This window comes from Oryctolagus cuniculus, chromosome 1, assembly GCF_051225735.1.
Source record: "Oryctolagus cuniculus isolate XC-2025 breed Fujian yellow rabbit chromosome 1, ASM5122573v1, whole genome shotgun sequence".
Taxonomy (NCBI): Eukaryota; Metazoa; Chordata; class Mammalia; order Lagomorpha; family Leporidae; genus Oryctolagus; species Oryctolagus cuniculus.
In genome coordinates, this window is record NC_142867.1 from 7,343,676 (window position 1) to 7,358,063 (window position 14,388).

Genomic DNA, 14,388 nt, shown 5'->3' on the forward strand with positions numbered 1-14,388 from the left:
AAATGATCAAAATCAGTAGCCATCAGACAAATGCAAATCAAAACCACAATGAGGTATCACCTCACCCCGGTCAGAATGGCTAAAATCCAGAAAGTAACAAATGCTGGCAAGGACACAAAGGGAAACACTTATTCACCATTGGTGGGAATGTAAATTAGGACAGCCACTGTGGAAAACAGTGTGGAGATTTCTTGAAAAACTAGGAACAGACTTGCCGTATGATCCAGGAATCCCACTCCTGTGTATATACCCAGAAGACTTGAACACAATGTATCAAGAGATACTTGAACTACAGTGTTTATAGCAGCACTGATCCCAATAGCTGAGATTTGGAACCAACAAGGCGTCCACCATCAGATGAATGGATAAGGAAAGTGTGGTTTATATACACAATGGAATACTATTCAGCCATAGAAAGACTGAAATTCTACCATTTGCAGCAAAATGGATGCAACTGGAGAACATTATGTTGAGTGATGTAAGCTGGACCCAGAAAGACAAATACTGCATGTTCTCCCCTATGTGTGGGAGCTAAAACTTAAAAACAAACAAACAAAAACAAAACAAAACAAAACAAAGAAATGTCTGTGTGATCCAGTATTGCTACAAATATAGTTTTGTAAAACCCTGTTTTATACCTTTGTCAAACCAATGGTTAAGAATATTATACTACTATAGTTTTAATGATCTGTGATTACTTTAAAATTTACTGTATATGGGTGACATGGTCATTTTTCCATTCAATTATTATTTATAGCCATTATCTATGTTCCCACTAAACTAAGGTCTTTTTGTTTTTTACTTGTTAAATCTCTTATTTGGTGAAGTAATAAACCTTTTCACTGTAACATAAATTTAAAATGTTACCTCAAAAACTAAATTAAAAAAAGGATAAGAAGGAGAGAGGAAGGGAATATAATTATGTTCTTAGAGTTGTTATCTACAAATATTGTGTGTTAAAAAACAATTAAAAATTAAAATAAAAGCATTAAAAAAAAACTCCATCAGCTGCTACTATAATGTAAACATTTTCTGTGGCCCAACATTCTGCAGAGGAAAAGCATGAAAAACACGTAATGTGAAAGTGAGAGCACACCCAGAGAAGCTAGAATCACATCTTAGACGTGCGGGACCCGCCGACCTGCCTGTGGTATCAAGCAAAGTAAAGCGCTAAGGAGAAAATGAGGAGGAAGACCAGGAGTAACCAGCCTGGGTTCCGGTACCACTAAGAGCAAGGCCTCAACAGCAAGATTTCAAAGTCGCTTCAAGACTTACCTATCTGGGGCATCCCCACGTGCCTGGGACGCCATCTGAGTGCTGTCCCTGGCGCTCTGCTTTCCCTACCCTGCCCAGAAATGTCAAGTCCTTTTTGGACTCGACATGTGAGTCTCTAGTTTGTCAAAAAGTTCTTACTTCCTAATTCAGCTGCTTCTAAGAAGACCTCAAGGTCTCTAACTGGGGGTTCACACCCCTGCTCAGCTGTACTGGACCCAGTAATTCTTCATGTGTAGCTAGGTCAAGTTTTGGACCTAATCAGCCTCAGCAAACCCCTCTGCTACAACATGCAGTGTCACTCGAGATACTCCAACTCACTTGAACGGATGGCCTTCTTCTGACTTCTGCACAGCTTGGATGACAGACTTGTAGACCCTGAAGCTGATGGTGACAGACAGAAGAGCCAGGATGAGGTAAGAAACCACACTGATAACGCTGAAGGCTGCCAGGGAGAGCAGCATGATCAGCGTGGTGCCAAAGACAAAGCCAGTCTTCTTCACGTCTCGCCAGAAAATCAGATCGTGCACTGCCAAAGGAAAAAGGAAAGGAGGTTATAAGAACAGCTGCCAGCCACCAGGCCAGGACTGCTCCCCAGCTCCGGGAGCACCGGGGCACAGATCCAGGCATATCTCACTTATCAAAGCTAAATTAAAATGCGCAAACTGGGATGTGGGCTACCCAGCTGGAGTTCCCAGCCCCTGGCCTCAGTCTGGCCTAGTCCTGGCTGTTGCAGGCAACTGGGAAGTGAAGGAAAACAGACCAGCCTCTATCAGCATCAGTTACAGCGAAACATCAGTTTCCGTGTTAGTCTGAGGAGAAGCCAGGAAGGATGATGGGTAGGAAATCATACAATTATCTAAACCATAATGCTTCTGAAAGTGAGGGCACTATTAACAATTACGTCAGGAAGTTGAATTTGCACTTCAGTCCATTAAAAGGACATGTCGGCACTAACAGCCCTACTGCGAGCTCCCTTACTTGGCCGAAGAAGGGCTTTGTAGCTAGAGACACAGGGGCTTGAGTTGTGGTATTTCTAACTACATCACTTTAACCTTCCCAAGCCTCCACATTCTTCTTCTTCTTTTTTTTTTTTTGACAGGCAGAGTGGACAGTGAGAGAGAGAGACAGAAAGGTCTTCCTTTTTCCGTTGGTTCACCCTCCAATGGCCTCTGCAGCCGGCGCACTGCGCTGATCCAAAGCCAGGAGCCAGGTGCTTCTCCTGATCTCCTGCGGGTGTAGGGCCCAAGCACCTGGGCCATCCTCCACTGCACTCCCTGGCCACAGCAGAGAGCTGGTCTGGAAGAGGGACAACCGGGACAGAATCCGGCGCCCCGACCGGGACTAGAACCCGGTGTGCCGGTGCCACAAGGCGGAGGATTAGCCTAGTGAGCCGCGCCCTCTGGGGCCGGCGCGTGGCGCAGCAGGTTAATCCTCCGCCTGTGGTGCCAGCATTCCATATAGGTGCTGGTTCTAGTCCAGGCTGCTCCTCTTCCAATCCATTTGGGGAGTGAACCAATGGATGGAGAACCTTTCTCTCTGTCTTTCCCTCTCACTATCTGAAACTCTACCTCTCAAATAAATAAAAATAAAATCTTAAAAAAGAAAACCCTCTAAAACCACTATCTGAAGCCTAGCCTTGGTGGAACCAAAGGAACTTAACTTGAGATCAAGAAAACACTAAGAAGACACCAACTGTATCAGAGCAACATCGCCGGCTGGAGACTCTGGTCAGGGAACACGACTTACTAAGAGAAGGAAGAGGTATTACGGTCCTGAAAGGAAACTGGGACCCAGCTAGTGATGCTGCAAAGGCGAGAGAAAACCGGGAGGCAGGGGAAGGCGCTGTGGTGCAGTGGGTTAAGCTGCTGCTTGGATGCCCAAATGCCATACTGAGTGCCAAGTCCCACCTCTGCTTATTTTTCTTTTCTTTTCTTTTCTTTTCTTTTCTTTTCTTTTCTTTTCTTTTTTCTTTTCTTTTCTTTTCTTTTCTTTTCTTTTCTTTTCTTTTCTTTTCTTTTCTTTTCTTTTCTTTTCTTTTCTTTTCTTTTCTTTTCTTTTCTTTTCTTTTCTTTTCTTTTCTTTTCTTCTCTTCTCTTCTCTTCTCTTCTCTTCTCTTCTCTTCTCTTTTCTTTTCTTTTCTTTTCTTTTCTTTTCTTTTCTCTTTTTTCTTTTTTCTTTTTGACAGGCAGAGTTAGAGAGAGAGAGAGACAGTGACAGAGAGAAAGGTCTTCCTTTTCCGTTGGTTCACTCCCCAAATGGCCACTACGGCTGGCGCGCTGTGGCTGCCGATCCGAAAGCAGAAGCCAGGTGCTTCTCCTGGTCTCCCATGGGGTGCAGGGCCCAAGCACAGGGGCCATCCTCCACTGCACTCCCGGGCCACAGCAGAGAGCTGGCCTGGAAGAGGGGCAACCGGGACAGAACCGGGGCCCCGACTGGGACTAGAACCTGGGGTGCTGGCGCTGCAGGCGGAAGATTAGCCAAATGAGCCGCGGCGCCGGCTCCACCTCTGCTTCTGATCCAGCTTCCTGCTAATGTGTACCCTGGGAGGCAGCAAATGATGTCTTAAGTACCGGGGTCTCTACCACCCATGTGGGAGACCTGGATGAAATTCTTGGCTAATTTTTAAAAAAGATTTATTTACTTGAGAGGTAGAGTTACAGACAGAAAGAGGGAGAGAGAGAGAAAGGTCTTCCATCTGCTGGTTCACTCCCCAAATGGCTCCACCAGCCCAGGGCTGGGCCAGGCCAATGCCACAAGTCAGGAGTTTCTTCCAGGTCTCCCACATGGGTGCAGGTGCCCAAGCACTTGGGCCATCTTCTGCTTCCAGGCACCTTAGCAGGGAGCTGGATTGCAAGTGGAGCAGCTGGGAATTGAACAGGTGCCCTACATGAAACGCCAGCACTGCAGGCGGCAGCTTTACTCATCTTACCACAGCGCTGGCCCCTTAAATATCTGCTTATTTTCATCTACTTGAAAGTGTGAGTCTTGTTGCAGTTATTGGGGTTGTGTTTCCATTGCTGGGGTTGTGTTACAGTTGTTGGGGCCCTGTGACAGTTACTGGTGTGGTGTTACATCCAATTCTGGCTTTCTTTCATTGTTTTGGGTCCCTCAGCCGATTTTTGGCTTCTTAATCGGCAATTTCCTAAATTTTTTCTGGGTCTGAGTTTGTTTTGCCTTCTTCGTTTCCTGTGAGTGACTGGGGGTGAGGGCTGGAGCAGGAGAGTGATCTTCCAATCACTGGTTCACCCCCCACCACACGGCCACACCAGCCAGGGCTGGGCCAGGCTGAAACCAGGAGCCCAGAACTCCATCCTTGTCTCCCAGGTGTGGGGCCCAAGCCTTGGGCCGTCATCTGCTGCCTCCTAGGATGCATTAGCAGGAAGCTGGATTGAAAGCAGAATAGCCGGGACTTGAACCAGGTACCCTAAGATGGGATGCAGGTGACCCAAGCAGCGGCTTAACCCCAAGCACTATAATCCCCGCCCCATGGCTCCTGGTTTCAGAATCAGCAGGTTCACTGTGTGTCTGAGTCCCAGAACCATGTCAGAGTTCCGGGGCTACAAGAACCGTTTCAACACAGATTGCTGAGGGTCACTGTCATGATGCCCTGTGTCTTGGAGCTGAAACACTGAGCACCAGTATCACTTGGACAGCATTTCTACCTGAACCTTAGAACCTGAATCTCACGAGAAAATACCTAAGCAATTCAGCCAGGGAAACGGTCTAAAACACAGCTGACCTCTTCTCTTTAGAAATGTCAATGGTGTAAAACGCAAAGGCTGAAGGCCTTTTTTAGATTAAAGAAAGTAAGGAGAAATGGTAACATGTAAATGCAAAGTGTGATCCCAGACTGGATCCTGGATAAAGGGGTTAAAAATGTCTTTTTAGACACCCTGGGACAACTGAGAACATTTGAATGAGGCGGGAGTTAAGGACATGGGTAGTCATGGGGGTCAAGATGCGATCTGGGACGCCTGCATTCTGTATCTGAGTACTTGAGTTCCAGTCCAGCTCTGCCCCCAATTCTAGCTTCTGTGCACCTGGGAGGGTGGCAGGTGATGGCTCAAAGTAGTTGGGTCCCAGCTAGCCTCATAGGAGACATGGACTGCATTCCCAGCTCCTGTCTCCTGGTTATTACTGGTTTTGGGGGAGTGAAAAAGCAGATGGGAGATCTCTCTATCTTTCAAAGTAAATAATTAATCTCAAAAAATTTACAGGGGTAGAGAGGCTGGATATTTGTAACTAACTGTTAAATGAGTCACAAAAAAGCATGTTTCTATACTGGAGAGGAGGGGTGGATATAGCAGATAAGGTCAAAAGTTAACAAGTGGTAAAACAGAACAAAGTTGCATGGCTTTTATTTTTAATATAATATTTACAATTCTTTGAAATTATTTCAAGACAGAAAAGAAAGAAGAGAAAAGAAAGGAAAGAAAAAAGCTTACAGAACAAGGCTGGAGCCCAGAAACAAAAGGACCTTAATGTCTCAGAGAAGGAAAAAGGAATAAAGAAGACATACCTTAAACGCATATTAGAATTTTCTACTTTTGTGCAAATTAGAAAAAGCCACCCTGTCCCATGAACTTTACTGCCACCTGCTGGAAAATTTTTATAAGAAATACTCAAACCTACTAGGATGACACGTTGAGTAACATCCCCTAGAGGTGTGCAGTGTACAACCTGCACAACAGTATAGAAGGCTCTGGGCTCAGCGTTTTAAAGTAAATGGTGGAATTATAGTCTAGGTGAGAAGGGGGACTTAGGGAATGAAAGCAAACTGAGGAAGAGCTTGGAAAAGATGGTCCGACACATCCAACTTCACAGCTTGCTCCTTCACTTTATCCAGGTCCTGGTCAGGGGATATTTGCTCAGAGACGGACTGTCCTATCAAATACCCCTGCATTCTCATCACTGTCTCTTCAGAGCACCTATCAGCTGGGGCTGGCATTGTGGGACAGCGGGTTAAGCCACCACCTGTGACGCTGGCATCCCACGTGAGCACTGGTTCAACGCGCCTGGGAAGGCAGTGCAAGATGGCCAAGTAACTGAGGCCTTGCCACCTATGTGGGAGACCTGGATGGAGTTCCAGGCTCTTAGCTTCAGCTGGGCCCAGCACTGGCTCTTGTGGCCATTTGGGGAGTGAACCAGTGGGTGGAAGATCTCTCTCTCTCTCTGTGTACCTTTCCCTTTCAAATAAAATAATAAAAAAGGAACACCTTTCAGTTTATTTATTTGTTACAGGTTCATATATGTGTTAGTGAATGCTCAAACATGGGCCACACTAATGACCAAGTAGCAGCATAACCACAGCTTTCGGCTGTCTCCAGGTAATCCCTCTCAACCAATCTATGAGCTTGGAAGGATTCTGAGTTCAGAATGCCAAAGAAGGAAACTGACATGGTCTTTGGAAACTTCCTTTGCGATCCCCTGGGAAAGAGGAGGATAAAAATATGAGGAAGAAGCGAGGCAAGGGGCAGTTGCCAAAGTTTAAAACAAGAAGCCGTGAGGACTCAGTTCCGGCTCACTTCACAACCAGGAGTCCAACAAGAGACGGCAATCGTTCGCTTCCATGGGACTTTCCCTTTTCTACTTCCATTCATCTGTTCTGCTTTTCTTTTTTTCAGAGGTACAGAGAGGGACAGAGCTCCTACATTGTGGTTCACTTCCCAAATATCCACAATGGAGAATGCAATCCAGGTTTCCCATGTGGACTGCAGGAATCCAATCAGTCGAGCCGTCATGGCTGCTCCCCGGGTCTGAATGAGCAGGAAGATGGGAGTCAGGAGCAGGTACTGATCCGGGATGCAGATGTCTTCTTTTCTCCTTATAATTTACATTTATTTTATACTGAATGTATTCCCAAGTTTTTGCTTCTTTAGTTTCTTCTGGGATCTTTTTCTTCTGTGACATCCCCTGTTCTGGTTTAGGAACAATCTGTTCGTCTTCAGTGAGGATTGTCTCAATTTGACACGGGGAGCTCACGCATGGGTTAATCCGACCACGGGCTTCGTAGGGCGGCGGCGCACGTTGGGAGCTTTGTTCACTTGGATGTGTTCAATGACCACAGAATCTACATCCAGACTCTGCAGCTCAGCATTACTCTCTGCATTTTTGAACATGAGCAACAGTGGCGCTGTGGCACAGCAGGTAAAGCCACTGCCTACAGTGCCGGCATCCCATATGGGCACTGGTTCTAGTCCTGGCTGTTCTAGTTCCGACCCAGCTCTCTGCTATGGCCTGGAAAAGCAGAAGATGGCCCAAGTGCTTTGGCCCATGCACCCACATGGGAGACCTGGAAAAAGCTTCTGGCTTCTGATTGGCACATCTCCAGCTGTTGTGACCATTTGGGGAGTGAACTAGCAGATGGAAGACTTTTCACTCTCTCTGCCTTTCAAAACAATAAACAAACTTTAAAAAAAAAATCTGTATATATGAAATACCTGAGGGGCTGATGCTGTGGCATAGCGGGTAAAGCTGTCGCCTGTAGTGCCAGCATCCCATATGGGCGCCAGTTCAAGTCCCAGCTGCTACACTTCTGATTCAGCTCTCTGCTATGGCCTGGGAATGCAGTGGAAGATGGCCCAAGTCCTTGGGCCCTTGAACCCTCATAGGAAGACTGGGAGGAAGCTCCTGGCTTCGGATAGGCGCAACTCCAGCTGTTGCAGCCAAATGAGGGGTGAATCAGCGGATGGAAGATCTCTCTCTCTCTCTCTCTCTCTGCCTCTCCTCTCTCTGTGTAACTCTAACTTTCAAATAAATAAATCTTTTAAAAGTACTTGAAATTTGTTCACATTAAAAAATAAATAAAAACCGTGCGACAGAAAGTCGGCACTTTCTGTGTGCCACTGACCCTGTGTCCAACCCCACTGCTTGGCCTAGGCACACCAACTCCACCACTGTACTGCAGGAATAGCTCAGATTGCTTCTTTAATGTGACATCTTTCAGGTATTTGGTGGCTTTTCAGATATGCCTACCCTTGATGGCCTGGGCAGTTTCTTGGGTATTCTTGAAGTGAATATGAAGATGTGAACCTCTTGATTTGCATGATTTTGTGGGGTTTTCTGGGTCAAGTGAGTAGGAAACCATTTTTGCAGATCACCAAGACACCAGACCTCTGGAGTTGCAAGTCAGCATGGACTACAAGCTGCCTGTGCTGCTGCCTGCATAGGGGCCCTGCCACCCCCATTCCTACCCATCATGTCCATCTGCAGGCAGCAGAGGCTGGCTGGTCCTGGAGCCCAGAGGTCTTCATCGCTAGGCCAAATATCTACTCCATGTTCCTTATTTGTTGATGTGTTCTTTTTCCTTCCCCACCCTTCTCTTCTTTAAGATTTGTTCATTTGAAAGGCAGAGTGACACAGAGAGAAGACACACACATACATACACACAGAGATAGATAGACAGACAGACAGACTTTCCATCTGCTGTTTTACTTCCCAGATGGCTGCAACAGCCATGTTGGGGCTAGGCTGAAGTCAAGAGCCTGGACTCCATCCTGGTCTCCCATGGGGTGGCAGGGTCCCAAGTACTTGGGCTATCTTCCGCTGCCTTCCCAGGCACAATGCAGGAAGCTGGATAGAAGTGGGGTAACCAAGACTCACACTAACACTCTGATATGGGATGCTGGTGTTGCAAGCAGTGGCTTAACCCGCTGTGCCATAATGCTGCCCGTTTTCTTTCATCAAGTTTTACTAAATGCCTGTTATGTGTCAGGTTAGTGTTGGGAACTGGAAGAACAACATACACGTGAATAAGGCAAACAAGACCTTTCCATTCCAGTGAGGAAGAAAGGTAATGAATAACAAAATCAACCACTGGTAACAGAGGTCCCCATGATGAGAATGAGGTATGTGGACACATGTACTACTTTACACAGGTGGTCAAGAGAAGCCTCTGAGGAGCTGGCAGGAAACAGCATTGCAAGGAGCTGGCAGAGCAAGCGCTGTGGTTAACGCCCTGGCCTGAAGTGTCGGCATCCATATGGGTGCTGGTTCAAGTCCCTGCTGCTCCACTTTTTTTTTTTTAAATGTTTATTAATTTTTTATTTATTTATTTTATTTTATTTTATTTTATTATTTTTTTTTTTTTGACAGGCAGAGTGGACAGTGAGAGAGAGAGACAGAGAGAAAGGTCTTCCTTTGCCGTTGGTTCACCCTCCAATGGCCGGCGCGGCCGGCGCGCTGCGGCCGGCGCACCGCGCTGATCCGATGGCAGGAGCCAGGAGCCAGGTGCTTTTCCTGGTCTCCCATGGGGTGCAGGGCCCAAGCACCTGGGCCATCCTCCACTGCACTCCCTGGTCACAGCAGAGAGCTAGCCTGGAAGAGGGGCAACTGGGACAGAATCCGGCGCCCCAACCGGGACTAGAACCCGGTGCGCCAGCGCCGCTAGGCGGAGGATTAGCCTAGTGCCTGCTGCTCCACTTCTAATCCAGCTCCTGCTATGGCCTGGGGAAACAGTAGAAGATGGCCCAAGTGCTTGGGCCCCTGCACCCATGTGGAAGACCTGGAAGAAGCTCCTGGCTCCCAGCTTCGGATCGGCGCAGTTCCAGCTGTTGTGGCCAACTGGGGTGCCAGGCACAAGGATGGGCTAAATGGCATGACACAAGGCTGTGGAGGCCAGCAGGGACTCAAGTACTTGGGCCATCTTCCACTGCTTTCCCAGGCGCAATAACTAGGAGCCAGATGGGAAGTGGAGCAGCCAGGACTTGAACCGGCACTTATAGGGAAGCCCATCTTGCAGGTGGTAGGTTAACCTGCTATGCCACAATGCCGGCTTCATACATGATCTATTACTTTTAAAACAGGACACTGAACACTTAACTGCTAAATAGCAAATGGACTGGGGAGAGGCAAGAGTGCAGGCCGGAAGACCCCTAGAAAATCAATATGGAGGTTCAAGCAAGATAAGGACCAATATAACAAAATCAACTGTATTTCCATATACTAGTATTAACCAAAAATTGAATTAAAATAGCACAAAATATGAAATACTTAGGTATAATCCTGATAAAAAAGACTTATATACTAAAATCTGCAAAACATGTCTGAGATAAACTAACAAAGACATAAATTAATAGACAGCACTACAGTTTTCAATGAGCTGGAAGATTCAAAATTGCTAAGATGATCACTGTCCGCAGGCTGGCCGGTAATTCTTTGTAATTCCAATCACAATTCTAGGAGACATTTTTTGTAGAAATGGAAAATCTGATTCTAAAACTCTTATGGAAATGCTAAGGACCTGGAAGAGACAAAACAACTTTAGAAAAGAACATTAGAGGACTAATTTCAAGATTTCTATAATGCTGCCATTATCAAGAGGGTGTGACCCTTGCTTACAGATGACAGAGCAAAAAAAAAAAAAAAAAAAAAAAAAAAAGGTGTGTGTGTGTGTTACTCTGTTAGCACTACGATCTGACAGAATGGAGGGTAAGGGATAAAGTGCAACACAGCTCTAGCCGTTGCGGCCAACTGGGGAGTGAACCATCAGATGGAGGACCTCTCTCCTCTCTGTGTAACTCTGACTTTCAAATAAATAAATAAATAAATCTTAAAAATAAAAAAAGGGGCCAGTGCCACTGCTCACTAGGCTAATCCTCTGCCTGTGGCGCTGGCGCCCTGGTTTCTAGTCCCGGTTGGGGTGCTGGATTCTGTCCCGGTTGCTCCTCTTCCAGTCCAGGTCTCTGCTGTGGCCCGGGAAGGCAGTGGAGGATGGCCCAAGTGCTTGGGCCCTGCACCCGCATGGGAGACTGGGAGGAAGCACCTGGCTCCTGGCTTCGGATCGGCGCAGCATGCCTGCTGCAGCGGCCATTTGGGGGGTGAACCAATGGAAGGAAGACCTTTATCTCTCTGTCTCGCTCTCTCACTAACTCTGCCTGTCAAAAAAAAAAAAAAAAAAAAAAAAGAAAAGAAAAGAAAATCGTTCTACTATTTACTTGGTAACCTAAGACAGAAATATGGAAACAGGGCTCACTCTTCCTTCTACCTCATCTCCTAAAAAATACTGTAGCTGAGTAAAGTCTACCTTCTTGAATCTATCACAGGAAAATAAGATCTTAATTTTGGTTCATTTTCAATGGAGATTCCTAAACCTTTTTGTGTCCAGAAGGTACTTAATATGAGCAGGTTATTTAGAGAAGACTGCCCAAGCAGTGGCTCTCAGCTGGATGGGACAGTTCCGCTCCATCAACAAACTGCTGCTTCCCTCGAAATTCTGAGATGCCTCAAGTGCAGAATCGCAGCCCAGAAGAGCCACCGCTTGACTGGGAGCACCCTCTGCTGTGGGTGTGCTGGAACAGGAGACCACCACTGACAGCCAGGGGGCTAACCAACCGCCACCAAGTGAATGATCTCACACTTGTATGAAGGAGTCAAAATATACCAAAGTAAACTCATTTTTTAATTCTACTTCTGAGATAGGACAAAACCTTGGCTAATTTCTCCCTCAAAGCCTAAAGGGAGCTGACCCAAGCTAGTTCAGTGCTTTCTGAGAAAATGAAAGTTCTCAGAAGAGCAAACCCAACACAACCTTACATTTCAGGCTTTATTACCTAACACTTATTTTCATTTCAAAGATCTGTGACAAAATGTTTAAATCGTGAGATAAATTAGTTTGCCTATTATGCCTTTTTATTAACATTTTAATACCTGATCCAGCTGCCTCTTATGACTTTTAAGTATTAAAATCAGTAATTTCTGTTACCTTAATTATTGTGCTGGAGGCAGATGAAGTGTTGTATTTACCAAGAATGTTTATGTTGCTGACAGAATTAAGATCGACTCCTTTTTTATTTTCCAAGCCTCTGTAATGAGGCCATATTATTTCTGTTTTAAAAACTAATGCTGGGGCTCGCACTGTGGCTTAGTGGGTAATACTGCTGCCTGCAGTGCCGGCATCCCATATGGGTGCTGGTTCTAGTCCCGGCTGCTCCACTTCCAATCCAGCTCTCTGCTATGGCCTGGGAAAGCAGTAGAGGATGGCCCAAGTACTTGGGCTCCTGCACCCACGTGTGAGATCCAGAAGAGATTCCTGGCGCCTGGCTTCGGATCAGCCCAGCCTCAGCTGCTGTGGTCATTTGGCAAGTGAACCAGCAGATGGAAGATTTCTCTCACTCTCAGTTTCTCCTTCTCTTTCTCTCTGTAACTCTGCCTTTCAAATAAAGTAAATCTTAAAACAAAACCCAAAACCTAAATGCTGTCTCCCACCCATATTACAGTACCTACATTATACCAACAGAGGGCACTCATACATCCTGTGCCAATCCGAACAGCAGTAAACGGTGCTGGCTGCCTACCCTTTTACTATCGACTCTGGGGGAAATTCTTCATTTGACCAACTTCAGCCATTTCCAAAGGTTAACTGAATTTAATATACCCTTCCAAGTATACATATCAAAGGTAGAAAGGGAAGGCTGTTCAAATGCTTATTCTTAAAAAATAAATGTGAAATTCTTTCACAACTTACTCAGCTTTAACTTCATAAAAAACAAACAAACAAACAAACAAAAAAAACAAACAAAACTCACCCAAAAGGCAGAGGGAGAAAGAAGGAGACACAGAGTGTTATCTTTCATCCGCTGGGTCACTCCCCAAATGGCCACAAATGGCCACAGCTGGACCAGGCTGAAGCCAGGAACCAGGAACTTCATCCAGGTCTCCCACATGAGTGCAGGGGCCCAATCACCTGGGCCATCCTCTATTGCTTTCCAAGCACATTCGCAGGGAGCTGGACAGAAAGTGTAGCAGCTGGGACTTGAATCAATACCCATGTAGCATGCCAGCACCACAGGTAGCAGCTTTACCCACTATGCCTCAGTGCTGGGCCCAAATAAGTAAGCCATTAAGAGAAGTCAATATACAAAATTTGAAGAAAATTTCTAAGAAAATGTAAACTTGCCTGTACTAACTACAAGGAAAAAGAACCAACCTTTGTGACTACAAAATGGGAACTGCTCTTTAGTAACAGGCAAACAGGCAGGTTTTAAAAATATGAACAACTAATATATGTAAAAGAAAAAGATGAAGAGGTTTTCATACAGGCTTTTTTTGGGGTGTTACTTTCACATTAAAAGTTACAATAATAAATGAAGCCACTTTTTGAATTGCAAAGGTATCAGATGATGTGTCTGTAAATTCAAATTTGAAATGGGTTAATAGTCTACTTACTACAGATTTACCCTTAACCAAAGAAATTCCCCTCAAAATGGCCCACAGAGGTCACTGGCAGAACATGTGCAGTCACTGGCAAACACAGACACACATGCTTTTCGCCACAAATGAGTCTGGCAGCAGGCCAAAGAAATTTGTGGGAACCCCTTTCAAACTAACATTCCTCCCAGACTCTCAGAAAAAATAGTTTCTTGTTCATTAAAATAATCTAACATCCCCTTTGCCCTCAATTTCAGTTTTATAAAGCACAGAAAACAAAATGGCATTGATTACCACTCCCCAAATGAATAGTTGGGTGGCTGTGAAAGTGTGAACTTTTGACCTTAGTTATCTAAAGAATATAATTAAGACAACAAATGCAATGCTGAATCATTCTGAAATGGAGAGAGACACAACACTCTGGCTTTCATTTTTCTTTTATCCTTTTCTTTCCTATTAGACCCAGCTGGGTTTTTGTATGCGCTGGATCACTACGAACTTTATCAATTAAGGAACAGTGCTTATTTAAGCCTCCAGAAGACATCAGATCCAATCTAAACTTAAACTGAACACTAGTTAATTGCTAATGATAATGAAAGTTCAACTAAATTTAAAAAGTGATTTAATATCCTTTGCGCATCCTTATTTCTAATTCAGCATTCTATGCTACAATGGTAGGATCATAACAGCATGTATTGCCACACTGATTATGTTCTTCCAAAAAAGCCACCAGTCTCTAAAATCTTTATCAGTAATTGGCAAGAAAAACATAAAAAGCAAAGAAAGTGTTAGATAATGCACATATCCTTGGTTTTGGAAATCTTAATCTTTTTCCTTAGCAACTCTATAGGGTTTTTCTCATGGACACAATGGGCTTACATATATATGTATAGGAACCACACCTAGATTTTAGCATGAAAGCCTTGTTTCTACTTTTTATTGTGGTACAATGTATCCAGTTCAGTG

General features: G+C 45.2%; 1 protein-coding gene across 4 annotated transcripts in view; it reads right to left on the reverse strand.

Annotated features, from left to right (window-relative positions):
* RTN3 (reticulon 3) overlaps positions 1 to 14,388 on the reverse strand; it is a 56,514-nt gene that overhangs the window by 9,604 nt on the left and 32,522 nt on the right. For all 4 annotated transcript variants that reach the window (XM_051833075.3, XM_051833074.3, XM_051833073.3 and 1 more), the window contains one exon: positions 1,594 to 1,801. In XM_051833075.3, the coding sequence (XP_051689035.1) occupies positions 1,594 to 1,801 (208 nt within the window). The remainder of the gene's footprint in view (positions 1 to 1,593; positions 1,802 to 14,388) is intronic.